The 25036-nt window shown below is 41.5% G+C and overlaps 1 protein-coding gene across 1 annotated transcript in view; it reads left to right on the forward strand.

The window, feature by feature from the left end:
- Window positions 1-20184, forward strand: part of ACADSB (acyl-CoA dehydrogenase short/branched chain) — a 34274-nt gene extending 14090 nt beyond the window's left edge. Inside the window, 8 exon segments of the mRNA XM_030569079.1 lie at window positions 2667-2792; window positions 3233-3325; window positions 13315-13404; window positions 15152-15211; window positions 15213-15304; window positions 16284-16333; window positions 16336-16383; window positions 17116-20184. Coding sequence (XP_030424939.1) covers window positions 2667-2792; window positions 3233-3325; window positions 13315-13404; window positions 15152-15211; window positions 15213-15304; window positions 16284-16333; window positions 16336-16383; window positions 17116-17186 — 630 coding nt within the window. The 3' untranslated portion in view covers window positions 17187-20184.
- Window positions 20185-25036: the final 4852 nt, after the last annotated feature.

Consider the following 25036-nt stretch of genomic DNA (forward strand, 5'->3'; position numbering starts at 1 on the left):
GCTTTTAATTGGGGCAGATTTTCATGGGGACAAGAAAAGCTGCTGCCATGCTAAATTTGAAATCCCTGCACAAGAGCCTGGAGGCTTCAGAGATTCTCAATGAAGGGGGGAAATATATTTTTCCTAATCTTGAAAATTGCTGAAACATGTTTTCTGAAATTCCACTGCTCTCTCCTCCCCCATGAGCTTAACAGCCAGCATGGAAAATTTTAGCCTGAACAGTTAAAGTTTGGCAAAGCTGTTATAAGCAATTGAAAAGATGGTCTTCTAATGGGATGTGTCTGAAAACCTTAATTATTAGCACTACTGTCATCTTCACGTATAATAAGTCTTGTGACTCACCTCGATGCTTTAGGTGTTATACTAAAAAAGGCATATTAACTTTTTTTGTTTTCTAGGTAACTCTGATTATGTTGGGTTCAAGTATTTAAGGTAACTTCTGTGGTAGGAAATACATGTTTAACCAGATTTAGAAATTACATAAAATAGCAGACGTCCTAGTAAGAGCCATCAATAATAATAAATTGATAAATTATCAAATTCAATACTTCAGACTTCTTGTAGTGGATTTTATCAGTATGAAAAACATGTAAATGAAACTCGGGGATTGGAGAATGACACAAATTAAGCGGTGTTGCATAGTATGAAATAGAAAATAACTATAGAAACTGGGAAATATCTTTCAATGATGTTGCAGGAATGCCATTTACAAATGAACACTGAAAAGACTCAAGAACCTCGTTACACATTTTTTCTCTTTTACAGTCTTGAATATTAATTTTTGATCATTGATTAATATTAAATAAGCACTATGTGACAGTAGACAACAGCTATTCTTAATCACGTTTCTGTGAAAGAAACCTTTAAATTATTTACATTTTTAAATTAACATAAACAAGTAAACATTAAACCATTATGGAAGAATATATTTATTAACTTAGACTTCAAGTTAATATTCGACTAGATGCTCCCCGCTATTTAGTCTTCGGGGAACTCTGCACCAAAAAATTAAACATTCTGTGCATGATATTTTAAAATTCTGCATATTTTATATGTCAAAATAACACAATATAATCACACCACTTTCAATTATTTTGGTAATTTATTTCAAAATAACTGTCAGCAAATACATCTGTAATAATATAGACAAAAAAAATTCAGAATTATTTTTTTTGACAGATAGATTCCTTACTAGGCAAATTAATACAGAACTTTGAGTAATTCATTTAAACTATAATACAGAAACATATTTCCTGCATCCCTCGGAAGTAGTGGAAAGTCTTGGGGGAGTTAGGGCTAATGGAGGAGCTGAGGGAGAGGGAAGGAGCCTGAGAGTGAACCTGGAGGATTGTTGGGTGTGAGTGGCAGAAGTATGGAACAGTTTTTCAGGGGACGAATAGGGAGTTGGGGAGCCTCTAGCCTGCAGGCCCTGGCTTACCCCAGCCTCTCCCATTCAGTCAGGCACTTTACCCCCATGCCCTTGTAGCCCTGCACCTCTTCCCATTCAGCCCCAGCTCAATGCTGTCACCCCACTAGCTCCTGAGCCCCCGCCCTAGTCTGCCTCCCCCCCACTAGCCCTTCTAAACCCCAGTCCATGACCCCAGAGCAGGCTCCCTCTGTGCCCCACTCTGTCTGTCCTCCGCCCATGCCTCCGAACCTGGCTCCGCAGGCAGGGTGCTGTGATGAACGCAGCAGGCTGCAGGGTGTTACTGCTGGTAAGCCGCTGCTGTATGTTCTGGCATCACAGTGGCTTCTGCTGGGCAGAAGGTGGAACTGCAGGACTTCTTGGGCAGAACGTATTTTCTGTACAGAAAAAAAAATTTCTGCACTGGACATGAATTCTGCATATACGCAGTGGCACAGAGTTTCCCCAGGAGTAAGACTCTATTTTACAGCATCGAAGGAGAAAATTGTCTGTGGAAATGGGCAAGAGAATGGTACCTAACGCCATGTACATCCCCATCTGTCATATACATAATGATTGTCTGCAGCCTCACCACATGAATGCCGTACTGTTAATGCTTGTGAAGGTGCTAAACTGCCCTGGTCCCTCTGATATCAATGGAAATTGATGGTACTTCATGGGGTGAAGCACAGGAAACAGCCACTCTGAATAGCATGATTTCATGGGAAAGGCCACAGATTTACATAATAAGATGGTGTGATGCTTCAGAGAGCAATGCTAATTCTTCCACCTCACAGAGTAGAAGTTAACGGCTTCAGTAGGAGAGCCAGTGGGAGCACAGCGCAAAAACGGGATTTGCTGTCGGGTAAAGTGAGCTCAAAGGAGCACAGAGGAGGAACTTCAGTTGCATGAGGTCTAACTGCTTTGCATTCTATATAGGTATTACAGACCCTATCCTTCCCCCTTTATTTGAAGCTCTCCTCCTCACCATATGGTTGATATGGCTAAGAGAGCCACTCAGACTGTTCTAAATGTGGTTTTCTCTCTGTTATTTTTTCTACAGAAAGGGATGACTTGACCTTTGTTAAATTATTGCAATTCCAAAAGATATAGCTGGGGAAAATAAAATAGATGATGGTTCTACATTTTGTATATTAATATAGTATTTAACAGGTTTACGTTGTAATATAGAAATCAAATATTCAAAGCCCATTTGGTTTTATCTTAAAAGTCAGTTCTTTGTTTTTTATCCATTGCTTAGGGATACAAGGGAATAACATGCTTCATAGTAGATCGTGGCACAGAAGGCCTACATGTAGGGAAAAAGGAAGATAAACTGGGAATCAGAGCGACTTCTACGTGCCCAGTAACATTTGAAAATGTTAAGGTACAGTAAGTGTCCTACAGGTTTCAGCAGAAATTTAGTAGCCTTGTTAAGTGTAACTTGCACACATCTTGAGTATGATACAGGATTAGGAAAGAAGACTTGTTAAGGACTTGATTTTCACAGATGCTGAATTTTTGGGGGTAGCTATGGCTGCCCAGCATACCTGAAAATCAGGACTTAAGGGACTTGGATTACTCACTTGGCATCTCAATGATACAAATTTTCATTAATGGTCTGAATAATTTTGTCTGTTGTCCTTATAGTCCTGTGTGTGTTGGGGAGGTTTCTCCAAAAGTATTATGGGAATCAGGTGCCCTTTTTATATTGCTGCCTTCAGTTATGAGACATGTTAAATAAAACATGTATACTGATTCAGCTGTGAGCGGTACTAGCAGTTACAGAACAGAAAAGAAGAATAATTGAGTGGTTTTATTCTTTAGGTTCCTAAGACCAATATCCTGGGACAGCTTGGAGAAGGCTATAAGTACGCAATTGGAATACTAAATGTGGGCAGAATAGGAATTGCTGCACAGGTGAGTAGCATTGTTTAATATTTAATGTGATAATTCTGTAGTCTGAATTTGGATTGAAACCTTTAAGATGTTATAAGAAAGAGTCTGGTAACAGAAAATTAAAAAAATACCTTATGAAGAGAATCTGTGTTGCCACTAGATGTCACTCTTCTTTTATGTAAGATGAAATAATGTTTGGTGTAGGAGTATACATTATACTGATTATACATAGAATTTTGTATTATTAAAAGCAATACTGTTTTCATTGTAATAGTCTATTTTGAGAACATCAAACAGTAGTTAATCTCCAATGATTAATTTATTAATTTTCAAATATATCTAAAATGTCATCATCATTAGAGAGACAAAGTGGGTGAGATAATACCTTTTATAGGACCAACTTCTGTAGGTGAGAGACAAGCTTTCAAGCTACATAGAGATCATCTTCAGGTCTGGGAAAGGTACTCAGAGTGTCACAGCTAAATACAAGATCAAACAGGTAATTGACCATAAGTAGTTAGCGCATCCAGTGTGAAAGATGCCTGCTGGTGGAATCTCTCAGGAAGCAGGTGGGAGAGCTACAGGAGGAGGTGGCTAGGCTGAGGAGCATCCATGCCCATGAGGAATTCTTTGAAAGTATTCATATGGAGACATCCAAGGATGAGGAATCTATCCAGCTACAGAGGACTGCTGTCACACCACCACGGGGGAGAATATGGCTCTGTCACAGGGAGGACAGTGGCTGCTGGTTGCTTCTGGCAGCAGGCTGTGCTCCACCTCTGCTCCCAACCCACCCACTGGTTGCTTCTGGCAGCAGGCTGTGCTCCACCCCTGCTCCCAATCCACCCACCGTGATGATGGAGAACCAGTATGCTGCCCTGGCAATGAGTGATGAATTACCCCCAAAGAGGGAGGAGGAGCAGCCATGTACCCCAAGGCTGGGAGGATCGCAGCCACCGCTCCCAGGAGGAAACATAGGGTAGTGGTGATTGGGGACCCTCTTCTGAGGCACTCATCTGTCGCCCTGACATAGTGTTCCAGGAGGTATGCTACCTGCCAGGGGCTCGTATCTGAGACATTATGGAGGGATTGTCGAGGATCATCCGGCCCTCTGACTACTACCCCATGCTATTCGTCCATGTGGGCACTAATGATACTGTGAGGTATGACCCTCAGCAGATCAGAAGTGACTACAGGGCTCTGGGAGTAAAGGTGAAGGAATTGGGAACGCAGGTGGTGGTCTCTTCGATCCTTCTGGTCAAGGGTAGAGGCCCAGGCAAAGACAGATGCATCCTAGTGGTGAACACCTGGCTGCAAAGATGGTGTCATCAGGAGGGCCTCAGCTTCCTTGACCACGGGATGCTGTTCCTGGACGAAGGACTGCTCTAGATATGATTTTGACAAATAGGGAGGAACTGGTTGAAAATTTGAAAGAGGAAGGCAGCTTGGGTGAAAGTGATCATGAAATGATGGAGTTCGTGATTCTAAGGGATGGTAGGAGGGAGAACAGCAAAATAAAAACAATAGATTTCAAGAGGCAGACTTTAGCTAACTCAGGGAATTGGTAGGTAAGATCCCATGGGAAGTAAGTCTAAGGGGAAAAACAACTGAAGACGGGTGGCAGTTTTTCAAAGAGGTACAAGAGCGAACTATCCCACTGCATAGGAAAGATAGGAAGTATGGCAAGAGACCACCCTGGCTTAAAAAGTCCTACAAAAAGTGGAAATTAGGCCGAATTGCAAAGGATGAATATAAACAAGTATGTAGGGACAAAATTAGAAAGGCCAAGGCACAAAAAGAGATCAAACTAGCTAGAGACATAAAGGGTAACAAGAGAATATTCTACAAATACATTAGAAGCAAGAGGAAGACCAAGAACAGAGTCAGCCCGTTACTCGGTGTGGGGGGCGGGAGGAAATAATAACAGAAAATGTGGTAATGGCAGAGGTGTTTCATGACTTCTTTGTTTTGGTTTTCATCAAGAAGGTTGGTGGTGATTGAACATCTAACATAGTGAATGTCAGTGAATATGAGGTAGGATCAGAGACTAAATAGGAAAAGAACAAGTTACTTAGACAAATTAGATGTCTTCAAGTCACTAGGGCCTGATGAAGTGCATCCTAGAATACTCAAGGAGCTGATTGAGGAGATATCTGAGCCATTAGCAATTTTCTTTGAAAAGTCATGGAAAACGAGAGAGATTCCAGAAGACTGGAAAATGGCACTATATTTTTCCAGCTGTAAAAAGGTGAATAAGGACAACCTGGGGAATTACAGACCAGTCACCTTAACTTCTGTACCCGGAAAGATAATGGAGCAAATAATTATGCACTCAATTTTTAAACATCTAGAAAATAATAAGATAAGTAACAGCATGGATTTGTCAAGAACAAATCCTGTCAAACCAACCTGATAGCTTTCTTTGACAGGATATCAAGCAGTTTTCAAGTACATAAAAGGTTGTTACAAGGAGGAGGGAAGAGAATTGTTGTTCTTAACCTCTGAGGATAGGACATTTCAGCAAGGGAGCTTTAGGTTGGACGTTAGGAAAAACTTCCTAACTGTCAGGTGGTTAAGCACTGGAATAAGTTGCCCAGGGAGGTTGTGGAATCTCCATCACTGGAGATTTTTAAGAGCAGATTAGACAAACATCTGTGAGGAATGGTCTAAATAATACTTGGTCCTGCCATGAGATGACCTCTCGAGGTTCCTTCCAGTCCTGTGATTCTATATTCTAACGTACCATTTCATCCTGAAAGATATCTTTCCTGAGTCCCTTCTTCCAACCTTCAAACAACACCACCCCCACCCCACCTCCCGACAACCTCTTCATGTGCATCATCAGAGACACGCTCCTCACAGATCAGGACACACCAAATCAAAGCAGCATCAGACCCTGCCAGAACAACAGATGCAAAACCTGCAGACATATCTCCACTGCTATAATGATTAATGTACCTTTCTAGATCCATTGGTCCTATACATGCCTATCCCAACATGCGGTGTACGTCATTCAGTGCACTCAATGACCCAATATCAGCTTTGAAACCAGACAATCACTATGCTCTCGAATGAACTCACACAGGAAAATAAGAGGCAAAAACGCCATATCATCTGTGGGCAAAAACTTTTCACAAAACAATCACTCTATAACTGGCTGTTCAGTCCTTATCCTTAAAGGAAACCTGCACAACACATTCAAAAGACAAGCCTAAGAACTTAAATTAATAACTTTGCTAGACACTAAAAATTGCAGTCTTAATGAAGACACTGGATTTATCGCTTATTACAACAATCCGTAACCCACTGCCCCTCCTTTTTGTCCTATGACTACAAGGGCATTAATTGGCCGCGTTACCTTGAATAACCTATTAGAATATGTGCTAACTATTTAACTGTCTGTTCCATATTGTATTTAGCTATGACATTGAGTTCCATTCCCAGACCAGAAGAGTTCTGTGTAGCTCAAAAACTTGTCTCTCTGGGCATGTGTACACTACAGAATTATGTTGATCTAAGTTATATCGGCATACAGCTGCCGCAGTAATTAAATCACTTTGGTGTGTCCACACTATGCTCCTTGTGTCGACAGTGAGCGTTCTCACCAGGAAAGCTTGTGTCAGTGGGTACATCATGGAACAGCTTCTGAAAGCCAGTAGCAATCACTCTAAGCAATGTAGCATCTACACTGACACTGTGTTGACCTAACTACATTAACATTAACTCTATGCCTCTCATGGAAGTGAAGTTATTAAGCTGGCACAGCAGGGCAATTACATTGGTGGGAGCAAACTTTTAGTGGGAACACTTGCATAGTTAGATTGACATCAGCTGCCTGGCATTGACCTAACTCTCTCTCACCAACAGAAGTTGGTCCAATAAAAGATATTACCTCACCCACCTTGTCTCTCTAATATCCTGGGACCAACATGGCTACAACAACAGTGCATATCTACCATCATGTGCATTAATTTTTCAAAAATCAAATTCAGCTATTTGAAAAATACTGCATATCATATTAATAGTGTAAGAATAAAGAGTAATATTTAGTGCTTACAATATTGATTGCATACTTAGCAAATGACATTTGATATTAGCTTTTTATCTTAATCATGAAAAAGGCCCCGGAAAAAATTAGTATGTTCTAATGGAAGTCTGCTAAGTTTGTTGTGATGTACTTAAAAAATGTACGTTAGGGCATTTAGACCAAAATGTCAATAGAATTTCTGGATTATTTAAAGTATGTGTTGTTTTGTTATGAGCCTTGGTTCAGATCCTGAAATTCTAATTGATTTAATTGGGAACAGAGTCCAGCCCTATAAAAGTTGATTTGGTTTTGTGGCTGTTTTTTATCATTCAACCTATGTTTTTAAAGGGAAATCTAATTAATGCAAAAACATTATTTTTATTATGCAAGTAGAGGTGATGCGTCTGTCGCTATCATTTTAGAGGCTGTCATTCTTCCTTATTCCTTTTCCAACTGCTGGCAGACAGACCAGGAGTAATAGGTCATGCCTAAATGCATGCTTTCCACATGGTAATGTAGCATGATACTAAATAGGGTTGGCTTTTCCGTCATTTTTAAAGATTATCTGTGATAAAACTTTATCAGGTATGTCCTTAAAAAAATCTAGAGCACTGGCTCCTATTGTTCTCATAGATATAAATAACATAGGCTCTTCTGGCAGTACAGTATACTGTCAAGGTCTTAATCTAATTACTGCAAGTTACTGTTGTAACCTAATTAAAAGTTATGATAGGTATTTGTTATTTCTAAGCTAATACTTGGTTTTTGGCACCTTCAAATGAAGAAAATGTGCTGAATAAAGAACAGCAATTCTAAAAACCCTGTAGAATTGAGTTTAATTTTGCAGCAGTAATAGTTTAGAAGGTAATGAATGTCTTATAATACTGGTTGTTGCTATAAAAACAGTTTCAAATAATTTTAATGTGAAATAGTTATATGTGATGTTACATGTGATAATTTGTTTGTCTTCAGATATACAACAGTGCAGTGGAATCTAGTAGCATGTACTGAAGCTAATTAAAAATATACAACAACTATATTTTCTTCTACTCTTTCTCTATTTTTATTTTATTTTGTACTGCGTTCCTCCAGAATTTTAAGAGTGAGTAGAGCAGGGGTTGGCAACCTATGGCAAGCATGCCAAAGATGGCACACGAGCCAATTTTTAATGGCACGCTGGAGCCTGCTGGGACTCCAGCATGCCACTAAAAATCCTGCCCAGCCCTGCGCACTGTCCTCTGCCCTCCACTTCCCCCGCGGGGGCAGGGAGCAGAAGCATAGCCGTGCGCATGGGGTGAGCAAATGGCCCCACTCTCCCGGCACGGCAATCCGCGGGGTCCGCGCTCCCTAGCCGGAACGCGGGGCCGAGCGCAGCAAGCTGCCGGCCCCTCCCCCACCTTATCCCTTCCCCTGGAGCCCTGCCGCCACATGCAGCGCTCTGGGGGTTGGGGCTGCACGCTCCCGCGGGGAGGCAGACATGCTCCCACTCAACCGGAGGGGCAGGGCTGTGTGCTCCCACGGAGCAGCATATCTAGCACTGTGTGGAGCCTCATGGTAAGGTGCCCAGGGGTGGGGGCAGTTAGGGGACAGGGAGCAGGGTGGGTTGGATGGGGGAGTGGGATCCCGGGGGGGTGGTTAGGGCATGGGAGTCCCGGGGTTTGTGAGGGGGCAGGGGGTGAATAGGGTCAGGGCAGTCAGGGGACCGGGAGCAAGGAGGGTCCTGGGGGGGGGAAGTTAGGGTGGGGGGGGTCTCTGAAGGGGCTGGTCAGGGGACAAGGAGCTGGGGGGGTTGGATGAGTTGGGAGTTCTGAGGGTCCTGTCAGGAGGCAGGGGTGTGGAAAGGGGTTGGGGCAGGCAGGGAGTGGGGGGAGGTTGGATGAGTTGGGAGTTCTGAGGGTCCTGTCAGGAGGCAGGGGTGTGGAAAGGGGTTGGGGCAGGCAGGGAGTGGGGGGAGGTTGGATGGGTCGGGAGTTCTGGGGGTCCTGTCAGGAGACAGGGAGTGGTTGGATAGTCATGGGAGTCCCGGGGATCTGGTTGGGGATGGGGGTGTGGATGAGGGTTGGGGCAGTCAGGGGGACAGGTAGGAGGTAGAGTCCAGTCTGGGGACAAGGAACAGGGAGGCTTAGATAGGTGGTGGGGTCCTGGGGGGCAGTTGGGGGCAGGAGTCCCAGGAGGGGGTAGTCAGGGGACAAGGAGCAGCGGGGTTGAGGGTTTTTAGGGAGACAGTCACCCAGCCCCAACTCCTCCCGCCCCCCCCACACACACACACCACGCCCTCTGCCCTGAGCCCTGTACCTCCCTCATACATACCCAGCCCTCTACTTGACTCCTTCATTCCCCCCCCCACCCGCAACCCTAGCCCTGACTCTGGCACCCCCACCGATACCCAGCACCCCCTCTGCCCTGACACCTACACCCCCTCACATACCCAGCCCTGACTCCAGCCCTCTGCCCCTAGCCCTCTGGGTCCTGGCTGCCAGCCCTGCACAGCCCACTGCTGGTCTAGGGTTCTGGCTGACGGACCCTTGCCAGCTGGGGTCCCAGCCACAGGCCCCACTCAGCCCGCTGACAGCCTAGGTGAACAGAACCCCAGACCAGCAGCGGGCTGAGCGGGCCGGCAGCGTAAGATCAGCATTTTAATTTCATTTTAAATGAAGCTTCTTAAACATTTTGAAAACTCTGTTTATTTTACAATACAACACTAGTTTAGTTATATAATATATAGACTTACAAAGAGAGACCGTCTAAAAAACGTTAAAATGTATTACCGGCACGCAAAACCTTAAATTAGAGTGAATAAATGAAGACTCGGCACACTGCTTCTGAAAGGTTGCCGACCTCTGGAGTAGAGGATAAATGGTTGTTTGAGTTCCAGTGGCTCTGGAGGAAGCATCTATGGAATCTGGAATAACATAACCCTTATAATCTGTCCTATATAGCTCTGGCCTATGTATACAGTCTTTCCCCGCCCCCTTGTATTCATGTTCTAAAAATACTCTCCCCCACCCATTTTATTACTGGAAAGGCACTTGGCTTTAAATCAAGGACCTGTCTTCTAAGGATCTGTATAATAACACACTTTTGGGGCACCATATAAAAGTAAAGTAACATAGTTAAACTGATCAAATAGTTGGCTACCCAATTCTGGTAGCCCACTTTTATACTCTAGTAGCCCAGATAATTCTCTGTGGAAAAAGTGGTGTTTTTGTTTGGTTGTCTTTTTTGTGTGGGGGTTGTATTTTTGCGAAATTCCGTTTCAGGATCATCACTGTTCATTCTGCTTTCTTACCATCTGTTCATGTCTCTGTCTGTCTCCTTTTCAGTCTCTATTTTTTGTTGTATGTGCCTCTTGTTTGCAGGGCTTTGGAGCTGTGCTCCGGCTCCGCTCCAGCTCCAGGCAAAAACCTGCCGCTCCATTGCTCCGGAACTTCTCCGCACTCCAGCTCTGGGCTCCACTCCAAAGCCCTGCTTGTTTGTTTCATTTTCTGTCTTTTTCTTTGCTCTTATTAGGAGCAGCAGAAAGGAGACTTCTATATTTGTAGCTGGATACAGAATTAAACCAGCTAAGATTATAATTGGTTTAATTGTGCATCTGACTCTTATTAGTAAATTAATAACTTCACAAGACTTTAAAAATCATGACCTTAATAAAGACACCGAATTATGGCTTATTACAACAATCTATAACTCACTAACTCCCCTTTTTGTCCTGTGACTACAGGGATGTTAATGGGCCACTTCACCCTTGAATGTCCCCTTAGAATATGTGCTAACTACTTATGCTAAACTAACTGTTCGACCTTTTATTTAACTGTGATGCTCTGAGTACCTTTCCCATACCAGAAGCAGAGCTTTGTGTAGCTCAAAAGCTTGTTTCTCCCACCAACAGAAGTTGGTCCACTGAAAGATATTATTTCACCCTATTGTCTCACTGTTGTTAATGGATTCCATAATATTCCCTCTCTTGTAAGAAGAGCTATGAGGGCTTGTGGGATCTTTTATTCATGATCTTCTTTGCAATAAATTTTCTTCATGAGTATTAATCTTCTATCCAGACCTGAAATTCTTTGCTTGATCATCCTTGCTCAGACCAGTCTGGTCAGAAGCTGGGACAGGCATAAATGCTGTTTTTAAAGTGTGTTTTTATAGGAGATTTCAGTTTCTCCCCCAAATAGTAAATGGGGACCATGATATGTGGCAGCCGTGTGGTAGCCAGATACAGCTGGCCTTAGATATATATATCCCTTCGCCAATTACAATATTCTGTTTTGATGCTTGTTTAACTCCTGTTAGCATTAGTAGAAGGCAGTGAAATCACAGAAATGTAGGGCTGGAGGAACCTAAAGAGTTCCATTCCCTCCATGCTGAGCATGACAGAAGTATACCTAGACCATCCTTGACAGGTGTTGTCTAACCAGTTCTTAAAATCTCCAATGACTGATTCCACAACCTCTCTTGGTAACTTATTCCAATACTTAACTGTCTTTTTTCCTAATGTCTAACATATATCCCTTGCTGCAGATTAAGCTTCAGTGGACATGGAGAATAACTAATCACCATCATGTTTATAAAAGCCGTTGACATATTTGAAGACTTCTCAGGTTCCTCCTCAGTTGTCTTTTTTTTTTTTTTTCTCTCTAGACTAATGGCCATTTTTTAACCTTTGCTCATAGGTCAGGTTTTCTAATCTTTTATAATTTTTATTCTCTCCTTTGGACTTTATCCCTATCCTTCTTGAAATGTGGTGCCCAAACTGGACACAATAATCCAGCTGAAGCCTCACCAGTGCCAAGTAGAGCAGAAAAATTACCTTCCACATCTTATGTAAAACATGCCTGTCAGTACACCCCATAATAATAGCTTCTTTTTTTTTTGCCTTTTTTTGCAACTTCATCACATTCTTGGCTCATATTTAATTTGTGGTCCAAGCTGGTGTTAAAGAAAAACTTGTACCTGTATCCTATGACATTCAGTTTTGAATCATTAGGTAGGAGTAAGCATTTAAATGGGTTCATCTAACATGTTAGATATTTGAGACAGCATGTTCAGGGAATCAAAGGCTCAGGAGATTTGTACTGCAATACTTTCAGTTTCTAAGTCACTAATTTTCATCCAACCTAGCTAGATTGTTGATGATTCAGAGTTTTGCTGTCTGATAGCTCTTGGGCAGCCTACATGAAGTTAATTGTTACTATTATTCCAGTTGCTAGTAAGCAGGCATCCACATCACAATTGGCTGCCCTTTTGGTAGCTTCAGTGAGCTGCTAAAGGTTGAATAGACATCAGGTCTCCTAAAACTGTCCTCTAAAGGTGGTCGCTCCAGAACATTGTGAGGAAGCTTGTGCTACTGCCACCTCCTCTGTACCAGTTCTGTAGATGAAGTACTCTAATTTTTTATGCTGTCAATCTGGCACCTTCCTAACAGCAAAATAATTTGATTGGAATTAAGTTTTCTGTAGGTAGTATATATATTTATATTTATTCACTGTTTGGTATACAGTGATTTTCCCTGTCTAAAGCATTAGGGCTTTTCACAGAATCCTATACGGGGGCCATCCTTCGACTCTCTGAATTTCACAGAAAAGTTTACTATATTATTTTTGCTATGTCTTGCCTTGATTTACAGGGCTTCATTGTACCTCCGGATGGTTATGGAATAGGTTTATTCTTCATGCAAACTCTTATCATGACTCACTGGACAAGAATTCTAACAGTAGTAAAACCTTGATTAAGGTTATGGTTAGAATTGTTTTATTATATTTTGTATTTATGTCATCTCTGGTTTAATTATTCCTGATACTACAACAGCATATTTCTTTTTACAGAGGAAAAACTAAGCTCATCTCCTTGGAATGCCGAAAAATTAAAAAGGCACACCATCTGCCCAGAAAAGAGATTACTGTAATTAGTACCTCCGTTGGGTACATTAAATGTACAAATTGTTTACCTCAGTGTAATCTTTGTTTTCTCTGTTCATTCACAGATGTTGGGATTGGCACCAGGGATGTTTTGACCACACTATTCATATGTGAAGGAGAGACTCCAGTTTGGGAAAAGCATATTTGATTTTCAGGTATTCATCAGTACATATATTAAAAGCTGTCTACTTAAAAGAGTAGTAATCATAATAGAAAATGTCAAGAATGAGTCATTTGATTGAATAACTATAGTGCCCTTGTGTTGTTTAATGTCTCCCCTTCTCAATGTCTGTGAATGGCAAATTGAAAAGAGATTCAGATAAGCCTTAATTTGGCATACACGATCTGCAGATCTAATGGTATATCTGTCTGTGCATCTATTTTATATGTTAGTTAAAACCTGACAGGATACTGGACTAAATGGACCATTGGTCTGACCCAGTGTGGTCATTCTTATGTTCTTAAGTGTCTAGTGCAAGTACTCATTCAGCAGAGGCATGATTCACTGCTATTCTAGAATTGGAAGTACATTAGAAGAAGTCATCCCCTTAAGGTGGGGAATGAATTAGAGTCACTATTACGAATGTCAAGTATCAGAGGGGTAACCGTGTTAGTCCTGGATCTGTAAAAAGCAGCATTGAGTCCTGTGGCACTTATAGACTAACAGACGTTTTGGGAGCATGAGCTTTCATGGGTGAATACCCACTTTCGTCAGATGCATGAATGGTTCAGCCATATCACCTCTTGGGACCAGATCCTTTGCTCTACTTAGGACTAATCAAGACTAGCTTCTCCAACACGTAGTCATTAATGGTGCCTAGAAATTTTATCTTTGCATGCTGTCCTGAGGCAATATGTACCCCTGTCAATAGGGCAATAGTTGAAATCTTCCATTGTTATTGGGTTTCTATTTTTGTAGTCTCTGTAATCTCCCTGAGCATTTCACAGTCACCATCAGTAGCTGGATCAGGTGGTCTGTAGTATATTCCTACTGCTATACTCTTATTATTCATGGAATTCCATCTATAGAGATTCTATAGTACGTTTGCTTATATTTGACTTTATGCTTTCTTGCATATATAGTGCCGCTCTCCCACCAGCACGAGCTACTCTTCTTCCTCTTCAGTTGTATCCTGATATTACTGTGTCCCATTGGTTATCATTGGTCCACCAAGTTTCTGTGATGCTTATTGTATCAATATCCTATTTAATACTAGGCACTTGAGTTCACTTCAACTTAATATTTAGACTTCAGCTTACCAAGTTGTAACAAATTTTACAATTTAATGTGCTCATTGGGTCCCGGTGTTGCTGTGAGGAAGGTTGGCTGGGGGTGGGGCAGGGAGAGGCGGTGGCAGGAGCGAATGCTCAGATCAATCAGGCAGTGAGAGAAGTCTTCATTTCCAGCCCCAAAAGTCGTTAGTGTGGATGCCCACAGCAAGACCCCAAATCCAGTTCTTTCTCCGATTGTGAGGAAGGGAAGTTTTGATCAGGATGCAGAATGAGGTTGGGCGGGGAACAAAAGCTTATCAGTCCATCTTGAGTATCCAGGAGCCAATAGCCTTATAGTGCAACCTTCTGTCCAGCCATCAGCCAAGGAGCTCTCCGTCCTCAGCCACTGAAGCTGAGCATCCAGGAGGAAGGGAAGAAAAAAGGCAGGTGCAATTTTTCAAGGGCCCAGACCTTTTACTTTCTCCTGCTGGCCAGATAGTCTCACCACTTCTGAAAGTGCCAAAAGGAGTGGGAAGGGACGACATTTTACTAATCCATGTGTAATCTATTTTATTCAGAATGTAGGGTTTAAATCTTTGAAAAGCAATACCATTTGCTGCATATTGAAGTTAGGCACGTGGATAATGCTTTAAGAATATTAGATGTGTTGTAAACTCTGTCTAACGTCAGGCCTGCTATTATAGGGAAATGCAACATCAGATAGCTCAAGTGGCCACCCAGCTGGAAGCTGGCAAGGTTGCTGACCTAGAATGCAGCCCGACTCGTAGAAGCAGGAAGGCCATTCAGAAAAAGAGGCAAGCATGGCCAAGTATTAGCGCAGAGGTACCAAAATGTGCTTTATTGGTATGCTTAGTTCACTTGCTTTAGTTTTAAAGCCATATTTTTGCTAAATCTGCTTTTTAATAACTTGAGTGTTTTGTAAATTGGCATAGTTTTCTCTTGTTTCCAACATGCAGTTTTCAGATGGGATGAAAGTAGGACAACTCAGGGATAAACAGTACTACCCCCTTAAATAAATACAAAAAAAATCTCAACAGCAGAATTAAAGAATGGAGTGTAGTATTATTTATTCACTCAATAAAATTTCAAATACTAGCAATCACCACAAGGAAATGCTCAGGATTTACTGCTGTGGTAATGTAGGGGGGAATTAATCTCTGGTCAAGAATGCCTCTCCCAGTCGTAATGATAGTCCAGCATGTAAGATCCACAAAATGTCTCTGGCATAGAATCACCTTCCTTTTCACTTGCCAATATAGCATATTTAGGGGTATGTCCAGACTACCCGCCCGGATCGGCGGGGTAGCAATCGATTTATCGGGGATCGATATATTGTGTCTCATCTAAACGCGATATATCGATCTCTGAATGCGCTCCTGTCGATCCGGAAACACCACCGGGCAAGCGTGGATGGCAGCGGAGTCAACAGGGGGAGCCGCGGCTTTCGATCCTGTACCATGAGAATGGGAGGTACGTCAAAATAAGATATGTTGACTTTCAGTACAGCGTAGACTAGGCCAAAGTCTCTTTCTGGGAGGGAAGAGATTATGCAAATAAACTGTTCTGACTCTTCATGTCATCAGGTTGATGAAGTGGCCAATGAACCTTATATTGGTGCACAAACACACTCAGACAATAGTTTGCACAAGATAGGTGGCTAAAATTTCCATTCTTTCCTTTCCCTCCACTGCTGCTTTAATTTCTTTGCTTTTTCTGAAATTAGATGGAACAAACGACACTGACTGACTTCTTGGCAAAGGTGTGTCCTGGGATGGTAATTGGTGAATCTAATTTTTCTTAGGTTTGCAGCACTGACAACTAGTAAATGTATTGAGGGGATGGGTGGAGTTGGATCACAAAAGATTATCCAATTGAAAAATACTACAGAGACTGCAAAATTTGTATAGCTCGCATGTGCTTATGAATATCTAATATAGACTTGGGGTTTGGGAATTGTTTCCACATTTGTGTTTCAATTATCTGGATACCCAATTTGTCAGATTTTCCTTTCAGCAAATAAATACTGAGATATGACCCTCATAAGGGTCAGACATATCTAGGTATATAAGCCAGTCTATCATATTTAATTCTGTGTTTTTTTAAAAAAAAAGTGTGTGTACTGCTTTAGTGTGGATATTACTGTTCATCCAAATTTCAGTGCAAAGGAATCAAAGGTACTTAAAAATAAAATTGAAACCGCAAGTGGGAGGAGAGAGTTTGGGTTAAGAAGGTGTCAAAGTGACTTAGGCATACACGTCTCACTTTCAAAAGATACTTTGCCACTTACAGGTCTAAGTCTCCATACTAAGTCACTTTGATAGTTTTGACAGTTTAGACTGACTTCTGGGTTAATGGCTGATGTCAACTGGAAATACTTTAAAATTGTACTTGAAATGTGGGAATTGCTGTCAGGGAAATTTCTTAGCCCCAAAATAAGTCAGCTATGATATTATCTACCAACAAGAAGTCAACGTAAAAAATTTGTAATATTATGTGAATATCAGCTCTGCTCTTAGTTGTTAATATGAATTTTTGCTATATTGTCTTAGAGCTTCTAATTGGATCTTTAGAACAAGGATTTAAAATACTGTAATATGCTCAGTTCAGTTTTATTTCCTTTGGTTTGTTTGCAGGTGCAATATATGAAGGAACTTCAAATATCCAGCTGAGTACAATTGCAAAATGCATAGGTCAAGAATACTGAAAACCACAAGGACGTTGTGACTGTTCACACTGAAATTTAGAATCAGCATGCCTCATTGGTGAAATCAAGGGTTACATATTTATTCCAAATTGTGTGTGTCTGTGTTGTTTGTTTTTTAAAAAAAACACCCTAATCATGGAATTTTATCCCTAAAACACTTCTAAAACAGTGCAATGATTAACGTGATTGAGTTGTTTCAGACTGTACAGATTGACAACGTAAACAAACAGGAGAGAATTCTCAACCTGCTCTACTGGCACAGAAGGGCACAAAGCCGTCTGAAGAGGAAGCTGATTCCCTAGGGCAGAGGTATCTTTGGCTGGTGTAAAGCCAGCTATATGCCATTTGGTGTGGTGAGAATGGGTAGACTTAGAAAGTTTCAGCCGTCCTTGCTACCTTTGTCTGGTGAGCGATTCCTATGGGGCTGCTACAGTGGAGGTAACTTAGAGCCATTTAGCCTATTCTAAATTATATCTGGCAGTTTGACCCCTGGCAGTCCCTGGATTGGGGATCTTGAAAGGTGGCTAATAGCTGTCTTCCATCCCATATATTGGTCAGATTAAGAGAACTTGGTAGTTCTGCAAATGACAATGCCATAAGCTAATTGTTAAGCATTATAGTTTTCTTATTACTCATAGTAGTTTCCCTGTTCAAGCATTTGACAACATTAATCCTCACGACCTCCCTGTGAGGGGGTTAGGCTCTTAGATGGGGAAATTCAATGAAATTAAAGGTCTTCTGCAAAAGAGAAAGTTTGTGTCTTTTCTCTTCTTTATAAATTCAGGCTTTTCAGCCTTCTATATATATATTTATATATTTTTGGTCTGCTGCTTTTACATTAGACACAGATCTGCTTGCACTAAAAGACTCGTTAGCGGCTGAGGAATCAGTAAAACTAAGCTACAAGACCCAAGTGACTGAAAGCTTAGCAACTAAAAGGGAGGAATGTTAATCACTGCTTTTAATTCTTTGGGTTTTTACCTATTTTAATCCACCAACTACAAAATATTTTTGAAAAAAGGATGTTTTGTTAAAGATTCAGAACCATTGCTTCTCCATGAAAATACTAGAGTTCATGATATACATAGTCTGAGAGTCCTAAGAGATATATCACTACAGAAGACTAGGACTTAACATTCTTGATATTGATGATCATGCAGAAGTCTGCTTGTTTACATCATAAAGAAGCAAAAAGCAGAGTGCCATTTTGCATAATAGTTATTTGTAGGTCACTTTTGTGACTTGCCCAAGGCCAACCAAGGGAATCCACAGTAGGGATTAGAATTTGGAGCATCATCATCACAAGACGTGTGCTTCAACCTGCGCCATTCCTCCCTTATGGTGGTTGCAGCTTTAGCTTTAATGTGACTGTGTTAGTGGAGTGACTTTTCCAACAAAGGCTTAAATTAGGGTGACAGTTGTCCCTTTGCTGAAAGGAATAAGAAGTTTCGAGATTCATTTGATCAGTGGCTTGGTGACTTTCAAGAGAAACAAATTTCACGTTGTTTGCAGACGTACTTCCAGCTACAACTAAAGAAACTGAGGGTAAAGTTCACCAGAAGTGTATTATTTTAGGGCTATCTTACGCAAACAGTTAGCTCAAGTTTACCCACTCCAGTTAGTCTAGCGTTGAGCGAGAGTATCCCACTGTGAAACACTTGAGCTAGACAGATTGATTGGCTTAGCAACTGATGAGTTGTGCTAACTGTGTGAACTGCAGCCTATAGCTGCATCCCCACTGTATTACTAGCTGAGCATCAGCAGTGTTCCAGCTTCAACCTACACTCCCGTGATGGGCCAGCAAGTTGAAGTTTAAAGCGCCACTGAATTTGAGCTAAGAGATTTGTATGTTGACAGGAGTAACTGAAGCTACCAGGTGGTGAAGGCAAGCCCTCAGTGTCTAGATCCAAATTTTGTGAGGAAAAATAATGAATTTTCTATTAAGGCTTGCTTGGGACAGATATCAAGGGCTGTGTAAGAGGGCTACTCTTGTATGGCCTCTCTGGAAGTATGTCATATTGGTAAAGATCTGCTTAAAGTGATTGGAAAAATCAGAATATTGCAATGTGCCTAACAGCATCAAATCTGCCTTCTGTAATCCGTGCGGTCATCTTGAAAATACAACTAGCCATCGGGTAGTGATTTCAGAGAATCGGTGCCAGTCTTTCCATTAACACTGAGACACAAAACATGTTTGTCTAAAGTGCTGTGTGCAGTTATACAAGTACAGAGCACTTTCCAAGAGAATACACATTTTATTTAGTGTTTATCTATAAAGATCTAAACAAATTGTGTGGCAAATTAATTGTAGCTATTGAGTTTCTGGCAAGATGCCATTACAAGCTTTGCTGCTGTAACAAATTACGTACCATCCTAAACACTAGTCTCCCAAGAACAGGACTGTGTGGTATTGGGCCAAATTATTTAATTTCCTTCAGTTAGATTACAACTGCTGCACCAGTGCAGACTCTGGTGTAGCAACTGAGTGGTTGTGCTTTCTTGCCTGGGTCTTCGGGGAACTGAGTTGACCCCCCAGTCCAGGTTAGGGCAAACCTCTCAGGACTTCCCAAGTTGTGCCTCTGCATTAGCTCTGCTATTAGCACTGCAAAATAACCTGGGCATAGGATTGGCCCTCACGTCTCCTGAACTGGGACTCTCTTTGATACGTTGCAGAGTTGTCTTTGTACCTGTCAGGGAAGTATGCTGTCCTGAGGAGGGGACTTACAGCTGCTTTTTGAGCTTTGTTATGCTGTTGTAAAATGGCTTTCCGTGCTCCTGATGAATTCCCCCTTGTGTCTTCAGTCAACCCAGCTCAACAACTGGACTGAAATCACATTTCAATGACAGGAATGTTGCACCGGTGCTTTCGTAGATTAAAAACAAATATGGAGGTTGTCTTTTAAAAGTGCCTGTATTTCTTCAAATATAGCACCTATATTTTGTATCTGTTCTAGAGTCTCTACAAACTCGTTTTTAATAAGGTCTCAGAAGTATTAAACCTGTAATTTTTTTTATTGAGGCAAGTAGAAAAATTGGTCAGATTTTAGCACTAATTATCATTCTTGTTAAAGGTCTGAGGCAGATATCAGGTTTAGGGTATGGTATCTACATGGAAAAATATTCAAATACTTATTTTATATGATGTGTTCTGTGCTCTTGTTTTCAATCATTTTTCTTCAAATGTCAAGATTCTGTACTGCTTCTGCAAAATGACTTTTTGAACTTCACAAAAAGGACAAAAATAAATAATTTCAAATGGAACCACTGTCTTAAAGGAATCTGATGTGAAATACAAAGTAATTAATTTTTAAAAGAAACTTGCTCTGAATATAGATGGTGTCTTTAACGTGACCAAATAATTACTGAACAATTTACAAGTATGTGTAGAGTCTGATCACCAAATAGAAAGAACTGGCATTCAGCTACCTGATCTGGATGTGTTTAAAATACCTAGATAGTTTTTAATTCTGTCCAAGAGGTGCCGCAAGAGAGTATTGAAATGAAATTAAGAAAAGGAAAAATTGGTTTGATATGATGAAAAATTACACCAGTAAATTCTGTCAGATTGTGGAATAATCTAGTTAAAGTAGAAGCCCCATTATTTGAATAATATTACATTTAAATGAATAAGGGGCTTGAGAATGTACTGTAGTAATCAATTGTGCATTGAGAAAGTGTGGCTTTGATATTCTCAGTTGGACAATACAGTAGAAGTGCAAAGCTTAACTTTTATTTTTCTGATGTATGTATTTTCTAGGAAAATTGCTCGTACAGAAGAGCTCATTGTTCAGTGGTAGGATATTGACTGTTATAGTTTTTCTAGTTACAGTGTAAAATACATATAAAATATTCATATTGCAGTCCTTTGGTTAAAGTCCTACTTCAACTGACATCATAGCTATTAAACCTGTCACCTCATGATAATGTTCCAGATGTGGAATATCTGGTTTTACAGCAGCTAACTATGGCTTTTTTACTTTATCTGTTAAAATATTTCTTCAGTTTGTATGTATTTATTCAAATCCAGGGCATATTTGCTATATTAATCTGGTATTCTTTTCATGAAAAAAAGTTGAATTTAATAACCAGCACAAATACCCAGAAGTTCTCAGCTTTGATCCCGTTTCTTCATTCGTCAGATATGAATAACTGAAGCAGACATACATCAAGTGTCAGTAAGAGTAAGAATTGAAGGGGACAAGTGTGTATTTTTTAAGATGCTTATGAGAAGTCTCAAGTGTTCTATAACTTAAGTATTATGTAACATTTCCCCCATCTATCAGGTTAAGTACAGTAGCTGCAGAGCATTTTACAGAGATGGAGTTGTGTAGTTCTCTCATAGGATTAATTCCTTATATTGGATTTAGTAAGGTGATGTGGCATGGCAGAGGTCTATGACTATATTGAGTTTGTCTAACATGTCATGAAATATTAATATTGTGTGCCTAGTTTGCAAGTGTGTGCATGCTGGGGTGGAGGATTTACAAAAGGTAAATGACTAACCACAGACCTTGTTTCCAGTATTGTAAAGCCTATTCATGAACTCTCCAGATTATATTGAGACAAACATAGTGCTAACTCTAATAGTTCATTCAAACATTATATACAAATTTATGAATATTTACTGTTTAGTTTTTCACAAGTTTATGCCTTAATCCAGGGGTTGGCAGTCTCTGGCACGCGGCTTGCCAAGGTAAGTCCCCCGACGGGCCGAGCCAGTTTTTTTACCAGCCACGTCCACAAGTTTGGCTGATCACGGCTCCCAGTGGCCACAGTTTGCTGCTCCAGGCCAATGGGGGTGGGGCCAGCACATCTCTCGGCCTGTGCCGCTTCCTGCAGCCCCCATTGGCCTGGAGTGGCGAACCACGGCCAGTGGGAGCCGCGATCGGCCAAACCTGTGGACGCAGCAGGTAAACAAACTGGCCCAGCCCACCAGGGTGCTTACTTCTTAATTCTATTTAAATAACTAAGTCCTGTTTACTTTTGTTGCAGAGAGGAACTAACCAGTCAAGGTGAAGGGGCGAGTTACAGATTAGATTTATGACATATTACAATGGTGGCTGTATTACGACCATGATTTTTAGCAAAGGTATGAATTTAAGCTCTCAGGTTCATTTTTTGAACGTGTTGTGAAGATTTCCTTTGAGGATGAGGCCTCAGAGGTCATATATAGAGTGATTGTTTTGTGAAAAATGTTCACCCAGGGATAATATGGTGTTTTTGTCTTATTTTTCTGTATGAGTTTGAGTGTGTAGCAATTGTCTGGTTTCACCTATGTGGTGGTTATTGGGGCATTTATTCCACTAGCTGATGTACACCACATGTTGGTATATTCATGTGTAGTCCCCATGTGCCTCCAAGGGATTGAATTGCTGCGCAATTACAGAACCTGATATATTGTGGAAAAACTAGAAGAATTCTGTCATTGACACCACCCACAATTATCATCCCCCTATCAACAGTCAGAAGAAAAAAGCACCATCTGAATGGGCACCACACAGTGGATGAAACCACACACTTGATCATTACATGATTGCTTTAGGAAAAAAAAGCAAAAAAACATCATCCACCACAACCTCTCCACTGCTGAGAGGACAGCTATATGGTCCCTGGAATCCAACCACCAGATAGTGATCAAAACAGCAAAGAAAGGGAGTGCCATCATAGATCTCAACCATGATGACTATGTCAACGAGGCCAACTGACAACTCTCTGACACCACCTATTATAAAGAACTCAAAGATGACCCCACACCATAATACATTCAGGAATTTAAGGATATCAAATCCTTCCCTAAACAATTCCAAGAGAAACTGTACAACCTTATCCCCCATGAACCCACCCCAGGGACCTTTTGCATGCTTCCCAAGATACACAAACAAGGGAATCCAGTCAGACATATATCTGGCCATGGCATTCTTACTGAAGGAATATCTAAACACAGAAATCATCCTAAAACTATTCACCACACAAGGGGCCAGCTTCTTCCAGGGCAAAGTTGATTTCCTCCAGAAACTCTACAGCATTAACAGCCTCCCTCGGAACACCATCTTTGCCACAATGGATGTCTCCTCCCTACACACCAGCATCCCTCAGGATGGCTCCCCAATATGCCAGCCTCTTGATGGGCCAGCTTGAGGAAGAATTTCTGGACAAATGCATCACAACACCCCCACTCCCACCCCGGTATACCTGAGATACATCAATGATATTTCATCCTTTGGACGGACTATCTAAACTCCCTCAGATTTCCAGCAAAACTTCAAAAACCACTACCCATCCATTAAACTTTCTCTAGAACACTGTCACACCCCCATCAACATCTTGGCATATCATGATCAGCTTCATAAATGAAAACCCTATAGACAACTATATACAAGAACACCCCTACACCCACCCCCGATCACCGCACTTCCCTGATCCAGTAACCACTCCAAAGACACCATCTGCAGCCAGGCTTTCGGATACCATAGAATATGCACTGAGGAGAGTGTCAGGGATACACAGCTTAACATACTTAAAACTTCCTTCTTCAAACACGGACACTCCACCACAGAAGTAGATCACATCATGAAAAGGGCAACCCAAATATGCTGAGAAATACCACACCCTTCTGACCACACTCACCTAGTTGTGTGGGGTGGTAGGTGACTAGAACTTAAATGGGATATAACTAAACAATTACAACCCATACCTGATGGGGACCACAGCCTGAAAGAAAACTCCCAAATCCTCTCTTCTGCCCTTCAAACAACACCCCAATCTCACCAAGTTTATCAGAAGCAAGTTCCCCACGGACCAGGACACCAACTCAAAGCAGCACCAGACCCTGCCACAGCAGCAGATGCAAAAGCTGTAGACATATCTTCACTGCTATGATAATCATTACCCCCCAACACACCTTTCAAGATCCAAGGGTCCTACACACCCCACCCAATGTGTCATTCCTCATCCACTGCACTAAATGCTCCAGTAACAACTATGGGAGGAAAACCAGACAATCAGTGCACACTCAGATACATTCACATGGAAATATAAGACACAAACACCATATCACCCCTGGGTGAACCATTTTTACAAAATTATCACTCCATATCTGACCTTTCAGTGCTCATCCTGAAAGGAAGCCTGCACACTGAGTTCAAAAGACAAGCCTGGGAGCTTAAATTCATAACTTTGCTTGAAAACCATGGACTGAATAGAGACACTGGATTTATGGCTTATTACAACAATCTGTAACCCATTAACCCCTGTTTTTTGTCCTGTGACTACAGAGGTGCTAATTGGCCACTTTACCTGGAATGGCCTCTTAGAATATGTATTAACTATTTATGCTAAACAATCTGTTGCATCTTGCATGTAGTTGTGAGACTGGTCTACAGAACTTATGTCAGTTTAGCTAAGTTGCTCAAGGATGTGGAAAATCCATATGTAGTTATACTGACCTGCTGTCTGGTGTAAACAGCACTGTCTCCCATTGACAGTGTCCTCGAGGAGGTTGAATACCTACACCGATGGGAGAAGTCCTCCCGTCAGCGTAGGTAGTGTGTTTGTTATGTCTACACTGCAGCTGGTGTTGGCATAATTTGTCACTCAGGGGTGTGAACAAACCACTCCCTTCCCCCCCCCAGGAACATAAGTTACACCAACGTAAGTGCTTGTGTGCACAATGCTATGTCGTGCTATGTATGTGTGCTTAGGCGAGCATCAAGAGCTACTGCTCTCCTGCCCTCCCCTTATGCAGACCAAGTGGGGAAAGTGACTTGGTTGCAGGAAGCCCTGGCATTGCTTCTCACTCCCCCTCTCACAGCCCCCTAGCGGTGTGTGGAGGAGCAGCATTCTGTGGGGGT

This window comes from Gopherus evgoodei, chromosome 7 (genome assembly GCF_007399415.2).
Source record: "Gopherus evgoodei ecotype Sinaloan lineage chromosome 7, rGopEvg1_v1.p, whole genome shotgun sequence".
Lineage (NCBI taxonomy): Eukaryota > Metazoa > Chordata > Testudines > Testudinidae > Gopherus > Gopherus evgoodei.